Raw genomic sequence first — 20,696 nt, 5'->3', positions numbered from 1 at the left:
GTACTTTCACCTCCGAATTGTCCTTCCGACTGGCCATGGTTCTGAAGGAAAGAAAAACTGCCTATAGATAGTGCAAACATCTGGTCCCAAATATGGAATACTATTCCATAATTGGAACACCACAGTATTCCATATTAGGCACACAGCCACATTTAATTTTCATCTTACAAATTACGTATGTCAGTTCATCAAATAGATTTGACCACTACGTGGTTTGTACAGTTAATTCACCCTCTATGCACAGCTAACAAGAGTTTTAAAATTTAGGTAAGATCTGGTTTGTAAAGGACTGCAATTCTTACCTTCCCAAAACTTCTTGGAGGCTGAAAATCACTCGGTCGACTGTCACGGACAAAGAACACAGCTCAAGTGACTTTCCTCAACTCACCCCCACAGAGCCCTTCCTTGTGCATCTTTCTACCTGGTCCTTGCAGCTCTGCCACGTTTAACTTAGCGAATATTGGGGTATTCCATATTAGGAGCATATTCCATATTTGGCGCTCTTCCTCTACTATTACGAATATATTTATGAAATTTAATTATTTTACACACTTTGGCAAAATAAGCTGTTGTTTTTGTAAAAGGCTGTGCGTTTTAAGTCTGAGGTCTGAAGTTTTTTGTTTCAAATCGTTGTATACCAGGAACGTACAATGATTTCTGTATTTTATACCCATTTTTATTTGAAAGTGAGTGATATGTGCTTCGGACTGAAATCAACTTTCTTTCGCCAGGGATGGTACAACTAACAGATAAGGCCAGTTAGCGCAAGCCTGAACGTGTTCACTTACATTCTGGCGCTCACGTGTTACATTAGCGAAAGTTTCTAATCGACTTGTCGCATATTTACAGTTTACCATCAGCTTTTCACATGACGGATTTGGACCTCCAACGGCAGCTTTAAAAATGTTGTTAATTTATTTTTGTATGTTTTTTTCCGTATTTTGTAGATTTTTTAGATTATTACACACAATATACATATATAATAAGCCCGCCTGGTGACCGTGATCGTTAAGGTGCTGAATTCTAAACGGTCTGACACCGTGGTTAGCCGGTTCGAGTCCCCTTGGTCGAAAAGATTTTCACCATCAGAATGTTGGCCGGCAGAGTAGGGGAGGTGGCGGTATACAATTTCTAGATTACGTGCCAAAAGCCTGGATTAAATTCCAAACCTCTCCGAAGTGCTCATATGGAGTGGGAGAATATGACGCTGTTGATGGTGATTCGTCCGTCGGATGGGGATTGAGCAGACCCCATGGTGCTATTCGGCAGGAGTAGGCTATGTGCCGGCACCGGGTTTCACCCTCTCCCTACTATCATATATCACGTCACTCATTTCATCTCATTAACTCCTCTCATAAGGTTGACGTCAGGAAGGGCATCCGGTCATATAAACCCGCCACGATCGATTCATCTGACCTCATACCAGTGGCGGCTCGTGCTGAATAATGTTGGTGGTTCTGCTCTGTGACGCCCAGTCCAGTGCAGTAAGTGTAATAGATAAATCTAAATTTTAAGTGTCAGCTGAGCTCGTGTGAATACGTCCTCCAATCCCGCGGAAACGCTTTTCTCCATGTCCTATCAGTGCGAAGTTCACGAAAATGTACCGAATATAAATAACTGACGTACAAAAAACAACAATTAAAATTTACAAAAAAATAAAGCCCCCCTTCGCTTATCGAAAAGAAAAGTTGACTTATCGACACATTCATATTTACAAAGGTTCCGAGACCTGCATACATCTTTGGCAGCCGGCTTTCTTAATGCAGAGGGAACATCATCTGATGGTACTAGCGTTTCTGTTTTCATTTTCATGACTACCTAACTCGGAAGAATTCACTACCATTACGGAGAAACATAGCCTAAGAACTCGCTCATTCTCTTCGTACGAGAGAGAATGTTTTCGGTCGTTCGATAGAATTTTGCTGAAGTCCTGGTCATTTACAAAAAAGATAGAAAAATATGCATACCCCAATCATAAGGTACATTGTTTCAAGACTTAATATGGACAGTAAATTGATTTTATGTTACTTAATCCTCTTTCATCACGCATTTATCCTGTATTTAAACTTTTTGGGCTTTCTTTCTACTGAACAGAAGCATCACAGCACTACTGTAGTATGTGAGAATGTTGACATGTAAGAATTTTAAACCATATCAATATCCACACAGTTTTAAAAGTTCAAAAGTTCTCTATTTACACTGTGAGTACAATGGAGGGAGCTTTTCCCAAACAGCTGAGATTTCAACAGGCTCACTCGCTGCAGCGATTCTCTTACGGACGGTGGCGCTGTCTGGTGTACTATTTACTAACTCTATGGTCACGGGAATAAGCCAGACGTACTGCAAGGCGTGCAGTTCATACAGAACCTTATGGGCGACTCTTAGCCACCTACCGGAAGAAAGCTGTAGTTAAGTGTGCTCTCCTAATATTCTCTCGTTCACAGATCTAAACAGGGTTGCCACATCACCAGCAGCTGTGTGGGTATCGATCTTTGGCTCGATATATACACTCAATATGAAGGATGGGATCGCTAATCGCTGTATATTACATTAGGTACTGTATATCTTTCATTGTGGTGGTTCTGCAGCTCTGCAGATCGTATTATGGAGCCGCGCCTGCCTCATACCCAACTCCGTAGAGAAACGGGACAAGAGTTGGCCAAAGAATATACAATACATATATATACAATACTGTATAATGGTTACTGTTTACAATGTAAGCATCTATTTGCATAAGTCATTTATTCACCAACATCTGATATATCAACACTGAAATGGAAATTATCATCATCACTTTCGGAATCCGAGTCCTCAAGATCAATAATTAGACGCTGTGTCTTAACGTATTTTCTGAGAGATGATCCTTCTCCCAATATTAATTTTCCAGTTTTCTGTACATGCATTACACACTTTTTCCAAATTTCAGGTGTCACAAAATGTAAAGTTTCCTTAAACAGATCTCTGATTATATTTTCACGGTTTTTTTTCTTGTGCATTTGCCATATAAACACTTGCTATTTTATTTTTCACGTAAGCCCAGATTAGTTCTATGGCATTTAACTCGCAATGAGTGACAGGCAACCACACCAACTCAACATCTTGGCGTTTTCGTAATTTGGTAGTCTCTTTTTTCGGAATTCCACAATAAGGCTTAGTGTGATAAACCAGGGCGGCTTTTGTTAATATATTGAAGTTGGAGGCATCGGGAGGCAGAGAAATGTTCCTTTCCTCTATCCAGGAAGTAATATTAGTCTTCAACCAAGCCATCGTTGTATTTTTGTTTCGTATGGTAAGGTGCCGTTTCAATCACAATAGCCGACTTCGGAGGGAGTTTCATTAAAATCCTGTGAAACTATTCCTCAAAATGCCGAGAATCCATCTCCTTGCGACAATCTTCAGCTCCTTTCTTTCTAACGAAGCAGTTCCGCCCTTTCCAAAAAGCCGTCTTCGCTACCTTCCTATCTCTAGTATAATTACAGGTTTTCCGCCACCAGATGAGATTCTAAAGCCGCCTCTCCATCGAAAAACCTCCTGTAAATGACCACGATAGTAGTCGTAGTTTGTGGAATAACAATTCAATCCTTCTATTACGTTTTCTTGCCAGGCATATTTAACCCTGTGATTTTGACTGCACCAAGTCTCATTTGTGTAATACACTTTATACCCAATTTCTCTGAGTCGTCGTATTTTTCTTTAAAATGCATTCCGTGAAACAGCTATAGACACTGATTCCATTAGGACAGGCTTTAAAAAAATTAAACCTGAAACCCATGCCTTTAATCACTTGACTAAGCTTTGTACATGGCATGATTGAGAAGTCCGGCACTTTTTTTTCAAGTTTATCCTTCAATTTCTTAATAGTTGGAAACAGTTTCTCCAGAAAGAACTCGCGAATAGATCTGCGAATTACTCCAATAGTGAACTCATCCACTTGCAAACTCGGCCGTCCGCTCGATACCCTCTTCCTCTTAGACGGGGTCGATAAATCGGCACACGAAATTTTCGCATCTTCCGCTTTAAGTTTCTGCACTGATTGGAGGGAAATACCAAGACAATCTGCCACTCGTTGATACACAGGATATTGGTTTTCATGTAGCCTTTCTCCCTCTAGCGTGAAAAAGCAAATTGCATTTACTATCATACGTATTCCACCTTCCGTAATGCATGACCTCGGAGGCATTTTCAACTCTAACAGAACAATACAGCCCGATACTGAAAGCCCAGAAGAATGCAAATAACTACACCATAAATAAGTCTGGAAATACCATGATTCACCTGCTTGTCATCTTATCGTGAAAGGGAGCTCACCCAACGGGGTTTGCCCGTTTATTGGACAACCCATTGCTCAAGCTGCTTAACACGTCTGAGTGCATATCGCTTGCTCGCTTTCAAATAAAAATCGGTATAAAATACAGAAATCATTGTACGTTTTCGGTATACAATGATTTGAAACAAGAATCTTCAGACCTTTGTGATGAACTCATTCTCGATTTCGGAAGACCACCTAGTATCAAACGGACATCCTTTTACGAAAACAATAATAACTTTTGTCCAATTGTGTAAAGTAACTAAATTTCAGAAATATATTTATAATAACACATTCCATAATTCACCTAAAATTCGTGAAAATCGGACTGTTCGTTTTCATGTAATGGTACTACAAATTTCTTGTGTACAGAAAGCGGGCAAGAAAATAGGTACTTTTTGCATTCCGCGTAATATAACTTTGACAATAAACAGAATAAAAATATGTAAATACCACCAAAGAACGCACAATAAGATAATACGACGGTGTGATTATATTTTAGATTAGAGGACTGATTCAAATTTTATTAGCGTTTAAACTCGATCGCACATACTTTATGCGCCGACAGCAGAAGCCGGAAGTTTTGTGCCACAATAGTTCATTTATGTATAGGTATATCTACCGACACGAGGTTGGCACATGAATGCCTCTTTATATACTACTGAACTTAAGCGGGGAGAAACTCACTACCTTGGTGACAACTAGCCAGCGCTCTTTGCACAGCAAGACTGCAAAAAGGGCGTGAAGGCCAGGCCCTTGCCGACAGGATTATGGAGTACGATGCTCAATATTCAGTGTGTGATTCGGATCGTAAGGCAAAGCCTCACTCTCAAGGGATTATATAGTACCGTTTCAAAGAAATATCGTTGGATAGATCTAAAGAAAAACCGATAGAAAGTTCCTTTTATTTAGACAAAAAAAATCCAACCGCTGAGGAATATTTGCAGGCGTTAGCAAACCGGCGAATTAGCTATAACTCGTCAAAGGAAATGTAGAATGATCAGTATAATTATGAAAGATAATTGGCTCAGTAACACAGATCAGAGACCATTGATGTAGATCACAAACGCTTAAAAGCAGACAGAGTAGGGCTTACAATTGCCACAAAACTAAGCTCAACCTCAACTGAAACTAGATTATTCCTACGATTTCAATTTTCCCTTTGGTGTCAGTCTGTCTATCACTTTATCTATATGTTCGTCTCTCTAAAACTGGAAAACTACTGGAAATATTTCCACCAAACTCCGTATTTGGAATTTACCCATTCATGATTGTGTCATCAGGTGCATTTGACGTTATGGTCATCGCATGGAGTTAGGGATTATAGGAAGAGCACTCGTAAATATCTTCGTCAACATTAGGTCTACCAAAAAAACAATAAATTCGAAAATTGTTCAGCTTTATCGCACTTCACGTTACCGCCACGTGCTTTCGGATAAAAATATCAGTTTCACATTCCGTATTCAACGTGTGAATACAGCCATGTTAACTTCGCAAAACTCATGAAGGAAACACATAATCCACTGTAAATTCCCATTGAAAGAGAGGGTACAAATGCTAGTTAAAGATATGTTGATCAAATTAAAGCTGATAATCTTTTATTGGCCGATGACCTTAGATGTTAGGCCCCTTTAAACAACCAGCATCATCATCTCAACTTTTTATTTTAATGGTTTAATTCCTTTAACATTTCTTCGATAGAATTTATGTCAATTCTGCGGATTAATGTAAAACTGTCCTTACACGGTTCTCGATCTAATGATTCTCTTTTGTGAAACTCTAAGTTATAGTGCTCGATATTTACTTCCTAAAGGTCTATGACCATATCGATATATAACAACACATGCAAAAGACGCATTAACATTTACTTATCTTGCTTCTAGCACCATCACAATCCGCAAATATGTGGAAATAATTGCTGAATAGATAATATGCATTTATCAGGCTGTTTAGCTGTTATCATCATACTGGAATTTATCTTTTACAGGGTGACAATTTTACCACCGTTCTGCAGAAGGTTAACTTGAAAATTGTTAGCAGACAGGAGTGTGAAAGAAATTCGCTGTTAATGGTTGACGAAAGAAACCTGTGCGTCGCGGATTCCCGGAGAGAAAAGGGAATTTGCAAGGTAAGCATTCAAATATGACCGTCCAAATTTCGTTTACTATCTATTTATATATTCGTCGCTTACCATAGTGGAATATTCCATGCCTAACTAGTGTATTTTATGTGAGTTGTAAGTGATGAGTAGAATGGATTAATTCTATGATGCTAGCTGATCCGTACAAATATTTCTCATGGTATCGTGATCCGTCACCGAATTATAATATGTGGGAATAATAAAATGCAAGTACTTCTTAATGAAAGGTATTTTATTTTGAAGAATATTAATAAGTATCAGTCTCATTGTAAAAAGTCGTTATAGCACAATTGTAAAACATTTAGAAAGTAGATATTAAAAATATTGTCTTTATCAGATGTGAATTTAGTTTTCAAACTTCTTTACTTTACAACACTTCTTTGAAAACAATGTTAAGAGTTGTAATGTGATCATCATTTATATTTTGGCAGTATGTGTCAGTGCAAAAAAAACCGTTCTGGTAATTACAATCCTGCCCTTTTAAGCATCTGACCTAGTGATTTATTAATGGTCATAGTGAAGACTACTTCTTTGGGAATTGTTTTCTTATCATTTGGATCAGAAGGTGTGAGGTTAATGAGATGTATGAGCACAGTTTTATCGGAGTGAATGAATTTAGCAGTGACGATATACTCGCCTAAATGAATTACCACTAATATTGCACCATTAATTAATCCCTGATTTGCATTAAGATTTCTAATTCACATAATAATAGCATTTTTCTTTAATAGCAATTTATGAGGTGGTAAACTGGACGGATTTAAGGAGTTCAACAATTCCGTCGTGTACAGTTGAACTTCGTTTATTTCTTCATGTTAGGCAGAATCAGAACTGAGGTAAACCTTTCCTTCTCCAGGTAACAAAATGGAAATGACATACTGTATTACTTAATTGTTGTACCAATAATCGTTATTAACATAAAATCGCCGTTGAAAAGAATTGTGTCGCCATAAGACATATCTGTGTCGGTACGACGTAAAGCCACTAGCAAAACAAAATGCGAAACATTTTGTTCATTGATTTCTGTCGCACTGAATTACAATAAGAATGTTCCGGAATTTTGATCGCTTTATTTTAGCAATCTGTTTGAAATTCAAAATCACCGTTACCCAATTTAAGTAACCATTCATTGCAAACGGGATGATCGTTTGCCCTCATATTTCGAGTCAACTTATGAATTCTCACATGAGTCAATAAAGGCGATTGCTTAACTGTATATTCAACGATGGCTATTCTACTGACATGTCTAACAACGGGTAACACCTGACGGAAATCTCCACCAAACAGAATTACTTTGCCTCCATAAGGGATGACGTCCTCTAAAAGTCGATCGACAGCGCTTAGCGCTTCTTTTGGAACCATTGAAATCTCGTCCCAAATGATGAGGTCTGAGTCACAAGAGCGATTCGATGAAACCGATGTATTCAAGATGGGTACAGGTAGTTTGAAAATAAACTGTGATGTGCGTCCCTCTGGTAGGAGATTGGTATTAATACCTGTCCATGCAACTGGTAAAACCATTTTGATTTCACCTCTTAAAATGTGGCGCAATGTTTGGTAAAGAAATGTTTCACCGGAGCCACCCGCTCCGTCAATGAAGTAACAATTGGTAGTTGTCCGACTCGTTGGCTGAATGGTCAGCGTACTGGCCTTCGGTTCAGAGGGTCCCGGGTTCGATTCCCGGCCGCGTCGGAGATTTTAACCTCCATTGGTTAATTCCAATGGCCCGGGGGCTGGGTGTTTGTGCTGTCTCCAACATCCCTACAACTCACACACCACACATAACACTATCCTCCACCACAATAACACGCAGTTACCTACAAATAGCAGATGCCGCCCACCCTCATCGGAGGGTCTGCCTTACAAGGACTGCACTCGGCTAGAAATAGCCACACCGGGCGAGTTGGCCGTGCGCGTAGAGGCGTGCGGCTGTGAGCTTGCATCCGGGAGATAGTAGGTTCGAATCCCACTATCGGCAGCCCTGAAAATGGTTTTCCGTGGTTTCCCATTTTCACACCAGGCAAATGCTGGGGCTGTACCTTAATTAAGGCCACGGCCGCTTCCTTCCAACTCCTAGACCTTTCCTATCGTCGCCATAAGACCTATCTGTGTCGGTGCGACGTAAAGCCCATAGCAGAAAAAAAGAGATATAGCCACACGATTGTTTGTATTGGTAGTTTTATTTCTTACTGCATGTAATACTTTCTCATCTATTACCTTACGTTCTAGGTTTAGCTTTTTATAAGCTGTCTTGCCGTTCATACGTTCTTCTTCTACACTGTGGGCTTCTGATCAATTTTTTTGCGACGGTCGCAACAGGGCTCGCTAGCTTGAATTGTTGGCAAGATTGTCCATGATATTAAAAATTATTTCCAGTTCTTACAGTGTGAGGTTGTAGGCTTCAGGTAGCAAGTGCTGTCTCTGAAAATGTTCTGAAAGTGCGTCCTGAAATACTGTCTACAACTCAGATATATTGGTAAGAGAACAGAATATGCAGTTGATAGCGAAAAGCCGTCTCAATTACTTTGGCGATTTGTGCCGGAGCATTGTTAAGTTGTCTAATATTTTCTAGGTAGTTCTTAGTATAGTCATCATTCTGCTCTATAAGGTTTTGAAGCACTTCACAAACGTTAATTGGCTTTAAATTAACCTTCCCCTTGTGGCAACACATGGTAGCTGAATTGTCACGGGACTCCCCTGCAAGAAACCTTGCATAGCAATGTATGCACTTTTTATAATTATCACCAACACTGTGTGTTTGCACTTGATTGTCTTTAGGTAAAAGACGGGCAGAAAAATATGCTTTAAAAATGTATATACACTGCTTGACAAAAAAAAAAAAATTGATGCACCCAGAAGGGGAGGAGGAAACGGAAAGAAACTTCACGTGTTGAGAGTGTATGTGATTTTGTTTCGGTGATTACAGTACAAGCCCACTTATCACTATGACTTTGCACTCCCTCTATCCTGGATGTATGCACTGATTCGGTTGGAAAAGGTCTCATAAAGCCATTTTATCACCTCTTAAGGCAAGCTGCCCCACAACTGTTGTAACTGGTTTTGATATCCTGGATAATGGCACTGGGACAGACTTGACATCCGAGCTGGTACCACGCATGTTCTATCGGGTAGAGATCTGGGGATCTTGCCGGCTACGGGAGTACCTCAACACCATGCAGACATTGCCTTGTGTGGACGAGCATTATCCTGTTGAAGAATGGCACCACGATACTGTAGAATGAGGGGCAACACAAGAGGACACAGGATGTCCGTGACGTACCGTTGTGCCGTCAGAGTTCTCTCAATCACTACCAGCCATGGCCTGAAATCATATCCGATGGCTCTCCACATCATGACGCCAGAAGTAACACCGCTGTGCCTCTTCAAAACACTGAAAGTTCTCCGTAATACTCCCAGACGATGGTCATCCGGGATAGTGCAAAAGCGAGATTCATCGCTGAACACAATGCGACACCATTCATTAGTAGTCCATGCTTCTCGGTCACGCTACCACTCCAAACGCAGCCGTTTGTGTTGTGATGTTAACGGCAGCCTGCACATGAGACGATGATACCCTAGTCCGGCTGCTGCTAGTCTCAGACTAATGGTGCAGGATAACACAGAATGTTGCAGGAAGTCCATTACTTGTCTCGGATTGCAGGCGCACATGTGAAGGATTTACGATGTCCTTGGTGCACAATACGGTGATCCTCCCTTCTGGTAGTCATATGTGGTCGACCGGAACCTTGACAACGATTATGCCTACCCTCGTGTTTCCATGCAGTCTAACATCGGGCCACTGTTATATCCGAATGCCCCGCAAATCTGGATATTGCACGATTTGACCAGCCGGTCAAATGGAGACCCACAGTAAGGCCCCTTTCAAATTTATTCAGGTGTTGATAACACTGTCTCACATGAGTACGCGTTATCTCCGTGTCCTTCAGAGTGGTCACTCAACATCTGACGCAGTTGACGCCCCTTAAATACTCTACCGGGCCTGGTAACAACACTAAACACGAACAACACTAATGCACATTGGTGGCCGTTCTACCCCTCACAGTACTGCAACTCTAATCATTTACATTCCCGCCGATGGTGTGGACGTGTGCGAAGCTGCACTGACATCCGACCATTTCTTCTGGGTGCATCTTTATTTTGTCAGGTAGTGTAATTGTCTTCATGCACTGACGTTTCTTGGTGGAGGTGAAGTAGGTAAGTTCATGACAGAAAGATGTTATCTTGCACTAACTGTTGTCGTTGAGCATTGAATCTGTCTTGTCTGCAATTGCGTTGAGCTTCTCTTCTCTCTGAAGGCGAAGTTGCTTTTGTTCGTCACGTCTTGAATTTCTTCTTCTGCGATCGGTGACACGTTCCGGTGATGTGGAACGCCCTCTGATTGGAGGTTCGGTTAAACAAATTATCAACAGTTTCTTTTTCTGCAATCTATGGCATGGTCCAATGGTGTGAAACGCCGCCCTGTGGTTGGAGGTCCGGTCAAAAAGATTGCCAACAGTTTCTTCTGCAATCTGTGATACGTTCCAATGGCGTGGAACGCCCTCTTGTTGCAGGTCCGGTTGAAGAAATTGTTAAGAAATGGTGCCTTCTATATGACTTACGCAAATGCGGTTTTTACACTTCTGGAATGTGTTCCTCTGCGATCTGTGACACGTTCCAATTGTGTGGAACGCCCTCTGCTTGGAGATATATCTCTCCGTCTGCCTGTTGTGCTACTTGGCATCATGGAATGAATTGGCAGATCAATGTTACTGAGGTTAGGAGCAATAAAAGTATACGGTACATAATTTAAAAACAGGAAACAGACTCTAAATAAATGGTGCCCTTTTCCCACACCTTGTGGGTTCGCGGGTGCGTACTGACTCGCACATGTGCATTTAGCCATGTTTTACGACCGGGTGCTCTTTCTGACGCCAACCCTGTGTGGAGGGATGTAATCACTATTACGTTTTTCTGTGGTGGTTGGTAGTGTAATGTGTGGTATGAATATGAAGAGAAGAGTGTTAGGAAAAACGCAAACACCCAGTCTCTCAGCCAGAAGAATTAATCTCACGTGATTAAAATCCCCGACACGGCCGGGAATCGAACCCGGAACCCTCTGAACCGAACGCCTCAGCGCTGACCATTTACCCTTGAAGCTGGTCAGACGGCTTATTCTGCATTCTTTAAACGCTGTAAACAACTCCAAGGGCAGCTGGCGTACAAATTAGTTAAACAGATTGTCAACAAATGGCGCCTGAGGCTTCCAATTGTAGCGTGGCTGAAGATGGCCCGATATATACAGGTTCGAAACTAGTCCCAGTTTTATAATACAATATACAAGGTTGTGGTATTGAATAGATGAACACTTCTTTATCCTGCTCCCTCTCAACAGTCAGACTGGTGTCTGTATCAGATGCACGAAACTTAGGAAGAGCACAGGGACATTCACTTCAAAACAAATTAAACAATAGATCACTAAATCTGACGAAGAGGAATGCCTATTCAAAATTACGGATGTTCCCCTTCAGTCTACATAGAAGTCAGTACCCATATTGCATTAAACAAAAATTATAAATCAAGTTGCTCGTTTACATAAAGAGGATGCCAACTTCCAAATCAACTCAAGAACATTTGACTGCTGTAGGAGTGACGACATAGATCGGCATCAACAGCAGCAGTTTTTATGTATAATTTAGTTTCAAGTTTGGATATGATGTCCGGACTTCATAAATATTTTAAATTAAGATTTAAATTGTGGCATACCAAAGAGATTAATTTATTATTGGTTATATGTGTGCACATGTCTTCAAATTGTAGCGTGGCTGAAGATGACCCAATGTATATGGGGTCGAAACTAGTCCCAGTTTTACAAGACAACATGCAAGCTTATGGTAGTGAATAGGTGGACCATTGTCTACCCTTTGATAGTGATCAGTTGTCAATACAGACCGACTGAACTTTAGTCACATCGGATCATACGCCAAGGTGCTTGATGGTATGGGACCTTTTCAGTCTAGAGTCAAATGCCACCTCATATGGAAAAGCCATAAAAATATAATCCACACTGATGGGTGAACAAATGCTCTTCCGACCGTGCGAGGATCAATTGCACATGCTTCCGTTACGATAATACGACATCCGGTCTCCCAGGGCCGAGGCACGTCGCGGCATAATATCAAATAAATTACTAAAACTAATCTATAGGCATAACAGAACGGAGGAAAACTAGGATATATTTAACTACGGCAAATGATAAGCAGAAAACTTTCACAAAATTTAATATATCTTGTTAAAACACTCAATATTATCCAATGTAATCCTGAATAGCAATAAAATGGAATCAAAACTGTATAATGTCGGATGGACTGAATACATACTCTTAGAGATATCACTCCGTTCATTTAAAATTTACTACCGATTTCATCGTTCCTTTCTTTCATGACTCGACGATAAGTGCACCGATATCTTTAAAAACACAATAATTTGGATTTTAAATTAAAACAAGAATATCTTTGTAAATGCGATTGTTTTTCATCAAACTCTTTCTTCACTATTGGAAGAAATACAATACTTCCGCTCTCTCAAAGCGAGGTATTCAGTCTCCTCGAGAAACATCGTGGTAAATCTCATTTCAACCCCAATTATTATATCACATTCAAAAGCTTCATTTGCTCACACGTTCTCTGCACATTTTCTTCCCTTTAAATCACGTCAAGCCATTATAGAACTTATTAATAACACATCCTTTACTCATGGAGGACACGGGTTCATGACTAGCCGATCGCACAGGAAATCAACCTACAGTTTTCTATAATCTGTACGAAAACAAAAATCTGTAATGGATATGTCCCTAGTCATTAACTTTAGTCTAAATAAAAGAAAAATGTACACTTCTAGACTGGAAAGAAAACCCTATATGAATTTGGAGGTTGTATGTTCGAGTTCGGGCATATCATGCACCACACAAATTTATACAGCAATCTCTGTCTTATATTCATGCAAATTTACTTTAAAATCAGAGTGCATTGCTACTCCCACGATTCACGTACCAATACAGGCATCTTAGATGACCCTACAATCAATCAATCAATCAATCAATCAATCAATCAATCAATCAATCAATCAATCAATCAATCAATCAATCAATCAATCAATCAGTCAATCAATCAATCAATCAATACTGATCTGCATTTAGGGCAGACGCCCAGGTGGCAGATTCCCTATCTGTTGCTTTCCTAGCCTTTTCCTAAATGATTTCAAAGAAATTGGAAATTTATTGAACATCTCCCTTGGTAAGTTATTCCAATCCCTAACTCCCCTTCCTATAAATGAATATTTGCCCCAGTTTGTCCTCTTGAATTCCAACTTTATCTTCATATTGTGATCTTTCCTACTTTTATAAACGCCACTCAAACTCATTGGTCTACTAATGTCATTCCACGCCAGCTCTCCGCTGACAGCTCGGATCATACCACTTACTCGAGCAGCTTTTCTTCTTTCTCTCAATTCTTCCCAACCCAAACATTGCAATATTTTTGTAACGCTACTCTTTTGTCGGAAATCACCCAGAACAAATCGAGCTGCTTTTCTTTGGATTTTTTTCCAGTTCTTGAATCAGGTAATCCTGGTGAGGGTCCCATACACTGGAATCATATTCTAGTTGGGGTCTTACCGGAGACTTATATGCACTCACCTTTACATCCTTACTACAACCCCTAAATACCCTCATAACCATGTGCAGAGATCTGTACCCTTTATTTACAATCCCATTTATGTGATTACCTCAATGAAGATCTTTCCTTATATTAACACCTAGATACTTACCATGATCCCCAACAGGAACTTTCACGCCATCTATGCAGTAATTAAAACTGAGAGGACTTTTCGTATTTGTGAAACTCACAACCTGACTTTTAACCCCGTTTATCAACATACCATTGCATGCTGTCCATCTCACAACATTTTCGAGGTCACGTTGCAGTTGCTCACAATCTTGTAACTTATTTATCACTCTATAGAGAATAACATCATCCGCAAAAAGCCTTACCTCCGATTCCACTCCTTTACTCATATCATTTACATATAGAAGAAAACATAAAGGTCCAATAATACTGCCTTGAGGAATTCCCCTCTTAATTATTACAGGGTCAGATAAAGCTTCACCTACTCTAATTCTCTGAGATCTATTTTCTAGAAATATAGCCACCCATTCAGTCACTCTTTTGCCTAGTCCAACTGCACTCATTTTTGCCATTAGTCTCCCATGATCCACCCTATCAAATGCTTTAGACAGGTCAATCGCCATACAGTCCATTTGACCTCCAGAATCCAAGATATCTGCTATATCTTGGTGGAATCCTACAAGTTGAGCTTCAGTGGAATAACCTTTCCTAAAACCGAATTGCCTTCTATCGAACCAGTTATTAATTTCACAAACATGTCTAATATAATCACAAAGAATGCCTTCCCAAAGCTTACATACAGTTCATGTCAAACTTACTCGCCTGTAATTTTCAACTTTATGTCTATCACCCTTTCCTTTATACACAGGGGCTACTATAGCAACTCTCCATTCATCTGGTATAGCTCCTCCGACCAAACAATAATCAGATAAGTACTTCAGATATGGTACTATATCCCAACCCATTGTCTTTAGTATATCCCCAGAAATCGGATCAATTCCAGCCGCTTTTCTAGTTTTCAACTTTTGTATCTTATTGTAAATGTCATTGTTATCATATGTAAATTTTATTACTTCTTTGGCCTTAGTCTCCTCCTCTATCTCGACATCATCCTTGTAACGAACAATCTTTACATACTGCTGACTGAATACTTCTGCCTTTTGAAGATCCTCACATACACACTCCCCTTGTTCATTAATTATTCCTGGAATGTCCTTCTTGGAACCTGTTTCTGCCTTAAAATACCTATACATACCCTTCCATTTTTCACAAAAATTTGTATGACTGCCAATTATGCTTGTCATCATGTTATCCTTAGCTGCCTTCTTTGCTAGATTCAATTTTCTAGTAAGTTCCTTCAATTTCTCCTTACTTCCACAGCCATTTCTAACTCTATTTCTTTCCAGGCTGCACCTCCTTCTTAGTCTCTTTATTTCTCTATTATAATAAGGTGGGTCTTTACCATTACCTACCACCCTTAAATGTACAAACCTGTTTTCGCATTCCTCAACAATTTCTTTAAACCCATCCCAGAGTCTGTTTACATTTTTATTTACCGTTTTCCACCGATCATAGATACTTATCAGAAACTGCCTCATGCCTGCTTTATCAGCCATATGGTACTGCCTAACCGTCCTACTTTTAAGACCTTCCTTTCTATCACAATTATTTTTAATTACCACAAAAACAGCTTCATGATCACTAAAACCATCTATTACTTCAGTTTCCCTATAGAGCTCATCTGGTTTTATCAGCACCACATCCAGGATATTTTTCCCTCTGGTTGGTTCCATCACTTTCTGAATCAGCTGTCCTTCCCATATTAACTTATTTGCCATTTGTTGGTCATGCTTCCTCTCGTTCGCATTTCCTTCCCAATTGACATCTGGCAAATTCCGATCCCCGCTACAATCACATTTCTTTCCATGTCGTTTCCCACATAGCTGACTATCCTATCAAATAATTCCTAATCCGCGTCAGTGCTACCCTTTCCCGATCTGTACACTCCAAATATATCAAGTTGCCTATTATCTTTAGAAATGAGCCTTACTCCTAGAATTTCATGTGTCTCATCTTTAACTTTTTCGTAGCTTACAAATTCTTCTTTCACCAGAATGAACACTCCCCTCCCACCATTCCTATCCTATCTCTACGATACACACTCCAGTGCCGTGAGAAAATTTCTGCATCCGTTATATCATTTCTCAGCCATTATTCAACTCCTATTACAATATCTGGTAAATATATATCTATTAAATTACTTAATTCTATTCCTTTCTTTACAATACTTCTACAGTTCAACACTAACAATTTTATGTCATCCCTACTTGATTTCCAGTTCTCTGTTCCCTTATCACCGCTCCCTAGGCCATCCCGTTTCCCTGAATGTACCTATTACCCTACTACCGTCATGCATTACTAATATAAAGTGAATATTCCAATATAAAGAAAAATATACCGTTTGACATCTTAAAAACAAATCTACACTTTACCCTTTTGATATGAAGCACTCTCAACCTTCGGATATTCCATCTTTAATTAATGCCCATGCTTTTCTTTCGATCCAAATTCTATATGCTTGAAATTTATCCCATATTCCATAATTTCCATTCCCATCTAGATTTACTTTAGTTAATAAAGCATGAAGACCACTGTCAAGCTGCTCCCTAGTTTTAAAACCAATGCATTTCACTCTTACAGACCTATCGTACGTTATATACATATTTACACGAAATTAACGCCCTCATTTACAAGACTTCATAATATATAAAATCAGTGTATTTATCGTCATGCTGGGATGTCAATGACCTGAGCCTCGGAGAGGCCCCTGGTGGACATTTAGGCTATCATGGCTCTGGCGCGGATCACTGGTTCAAATCCTCTTGCGGTCATCCTGGACACCTTCATAATCCTGGGATCGTATCCACTGGAAAAGGGTTAATGTAAATGACGTTCAATTTAATCTCGTCTTCCTATCACACAGTTTATGAAACTCCAATTATGGTGTTTTCTACTTATAATTTCATCGACAGATTTTATAAATAAGACGTAGTGAAATCTATTTACCTTTTCATCCACACAGTTTATAAACGCGATGAAGTCCCGCGGTCATTTTTACAGCGATACGATCGTCTGTTAGTCGACTTTTCACATATTTTCAGTAACCTTGCCTTATCTTTAAACTCGAAAATAGCCTTTACTACAGCGTACCGACAGAATACAAACTTGCACTCCCGCACAAAGGAAAGGCTGAGACACCACCAGACCGTGTGTCTGCCTCCAATATTTCACGACGAGTCTCCCATTCCTCAACAGGGCGGCCTCTTATATAATTTCACCCCGACTCGGAGAACGGATGGCGGGAAATCCCCACCACATTTTGCATATCACCCGTTCTACGAGTCCTCCGACATCGGCGATGCTGTCAAACGTGTAGCTCAGAATACTTTGTAATTTGATCATACTCGTAAAACAAACCGATTGGCCATTTATGTAATATTTACAATCAGTGACATTTTAGAAAGGGTATTTACCCTAAAATGGCAGTGGGCAGGCCATGTTGCTCGGAGAACTGATGGTAGGTGGACAAAGCTTGTGCTTGAGTGGTGTCCGAAAGATCATCTCAGACCAAGGGGAAGACCACTGGACAGATGGGATAAAGACATCCGGAAGACTACTGGGATCAATTGGCAGAACATCGCTCAAGACCGTCCCAGATGGAGAGACCTCATGAAAACCTACCTTGCTTCGGACTTAAAGAGGCCACATCGTAAAAACGATTGAATATGGCTGATAGTGATAGTGACAATCAAATATGATGCTTCTTCAGGGATTCCCCGTTCGGAGTCTGAGTTCCCAGCATGCGTGGGTATGCTACTGACGCTTACCTCATCCTCTTGTGGCGTAATTTTACACACGTTGAAATTCTATAACCAATTATAATTTTGGCAGAGGTCTACTATGTGAACATATGATATGCCGAGGTTTCCCTTAATAATTAGTGCGCTTATCTAGAAATACTCCTTATCAAATCAAGCTCGCACGTTGGCATTGCCGTTTCTGCCATTTTTAGTGGGCGGAGTTATCAAACTGTCTTCTCTCCTTGTCTTTTTCTCAGCTAGTGTTCTCCCTCTGGGCATTTTTCAAGCTATGACACACTTGATTCGGCGCCACCAAGTCGGAAGTGTTGCGCAATCAGATGCAACCTACCTTCGACATGGACGAAGAAGCTCGATAAAGGTCTCCATTCTCTCAATCAATTCCCAATTAATTATGTGTATTACCGATACGGTTACACTATATGTCAGGTAGTTCAGCCAATGATGAAAACTGAGATGAATATATAATCGTACCGGGAGACTAGAACGCAGTGACTGGCCAAGGATGAGAATGAAATGCAGCAGGAGAATGAGGACTGGAACAATGGAGTGAAAGAGGAACTTGCTTGGCAAACTTCTGAACTGATCACAATTTAGACCTTGCTGATAAGTGGTTTAAAAACCACAATCGATGCTCGAATAAATATTATGGACGAGGTCGGGAGTCACTGGAAATATCAGATAGACTTTCTCATGGTTAGGATGAGATACAGAAAGCAGGTGTTGGGTTACAAGACCTTCAAAGGAATAGTCATATACTTCGACGAAAACATGGTGGTCACTAAATGCCCTCTGGAGTAGAAGAAAGAAAGAAAGAAAGAGACTGAGGAAATTTTTCAAGCAATATGTCACACAAGGACGACATTAAACTGGCATGAAATCACAACAGCAGAGGAGTGGACAGTCATGAAGAATGAAAGTAGTAGGGCTGTGGAAGGAACGTTAGGAGGAAAGGCAAGATCAAGCAAGAATGAGTGGATAACTCACGAGATACTAAACCTGATTGATGGATTGTGGAAATATAAGAAAGTAAAATGTGAGGCCAGTGAAGAGAAAGAACGAAGTCAGAAAGCTCAAGGGAGTCAAGCAAAATGGCTGAAGAAGAAGCATTAAAATTTTGAACGTTATGTGATTGTAGGAAAGATAGAATCTGCATATAGGAAAGTCAAAACACTTTCGGCATAAATAAAACTAAGTGCATTAATATTAAGATCTCAGATGGAAGGACACTTGTACGGAGAGAAGAGGGGCCACGAAGATAGAGGAAACATATTTAACAACTGTAGTATCAAGAAAATGTATTCGATGATAATGCATTTGAAAAGGAAGGGGATGTTTACGACTATAAAGTGGCAGACACAATTCTGAGGTCAAGAACTAAGAATCTTACCGGGAGAAAGACACCTAGAACTGATGGTACACCATCATATTTAATGACTGCTTAGGGAGGTACAGGCATGTCGAAGTTATTCTGATTTGTGTAAGAAATATCTGTTAGAAGAGAAGGTCTAACCGATTTTAAAACGATGTTCTTATCCTAGGAGCTGAAAATTGTGAAGATCATCGCACTTTTAATTCGGTATCTCATGATTGCAAAATTTTAACACACAATACGTTATTTTCTTTTTTTGAATTTGCTTTACGTCGCCGACACACACACAGCTCTAATGGTGACGATACGACAGGCAAGAGTTAAGAGCGGAAAGGAAGTGGCCGTGGCCTTAATCAAAGTACAGCTCCAGCATTTGCTTGGTGTGAAAATGGGAAACCTCAGAAAGCCATCTGAAGCGCAGTGTGTGCCACAAGCAAGCAGTATAACGCCGCTATTATTGCTTTTGTGATTGATCACACTGCACTGCTATATGGTCGGAATGAAGTCTCTTCAGTCATTCACCATGTATTCCACGGACGAATACGTTGATATTCGTTTCAGGAACTACGTCTGTCTCAGGAAAGGCATCCTGACTTGCGACATCCAAATTCAAAGACTTTCCGTAGTTTTGAAAGATGTTTACGAACAACAGGGATACTTCAGACGATACAAAAAAAAAAAACCAAGCACAAGAGCCCCAAAGAGCCATAGCCAAATACGCGACCGCCGCTCAGCTCGAAGGCCTGCAGATTATGAGGTGTCGTGTGGTCAGGACAACGAATCCTCTCCACCCGTTATTCTTGGCTTCCTAGCCCGGCTTCAAACGATATCATCTGTCCGAAAAAGGACCAAAATGTCTGGTGGGAATGAGGAGGCTGTTCTGGACACAGCTCTGAACAAATCACATACGAGTGTACGGGCAATTGCACAACTGTGGATCGTCAGCCATGCTCCGTACTGCATACCCATGAATATGACCCCTACCGTCTACAGCCAAACCAGGACAATAATAATAATAATAATAATAATAATAATAATAATAATGTTATATTTTATTTCGAAGCTTAAAATAATTTCTTTCGGGAGTTGTTAGGAAATCGGGAGAAATGATGTAGCATTCCTGTTGAAAAATCTTGTTCTAGGACAAATCGCAATTCCGCAATAATGGTACTACCAACCGCCACAACATGCACTGCTTGAGCACTAACATTTCCCACTGAGTGCGACAAACAGCCTATCAATTGGGAAGTGAGTGTATGATGTGTAATCCTGGTAGATCGCCTTATGAGGATGATTGCTTAGTTGTACCTTTATATTA

At 40.2% G+C, this 20,696-nt stretch overlaps 1 protein-coding gene across 1 annotated transcript in view; it reads left to right on the top strand.

Annotated features, from left to right (window-relative positions):
• Positions 1-20,696, top strand: part of LOC137498899 (mite allergen Der p 3-like) — an 88,683-nt gene that overhangs the window by 60,203 nt on the left and 7,784 nt on the right. The window contains exon 6 of the mRNA XM_068226646.1: positions 6,294-6,434. Coding sequence (XP_068082747.1) covers positions 6,294-6,434 — 141 coding nt within the window. The remainder of the gene's footprint in view (positions 1-6,293; positions 6,435-20,696) is intronic.

This window comes from Anabrus simplex, chromosome 3, assembly GCF_040414725.1.
Source record: "Anabrus simplex isolate iqAnaSimp1 chromosome 3, ASM4041472v1, whole genome shotgun sequence".
Taxonomy (NCBI): domain Eukaryota; kingdom Metazoa; phylum Arthropoda; class Insecta; order Orthoptera; family Tettigoniidae; genus Anabrus; species Anabrus simplex.
This window is presented reverse-complemented; position numbering and strand designations above follow the sequence as displayed.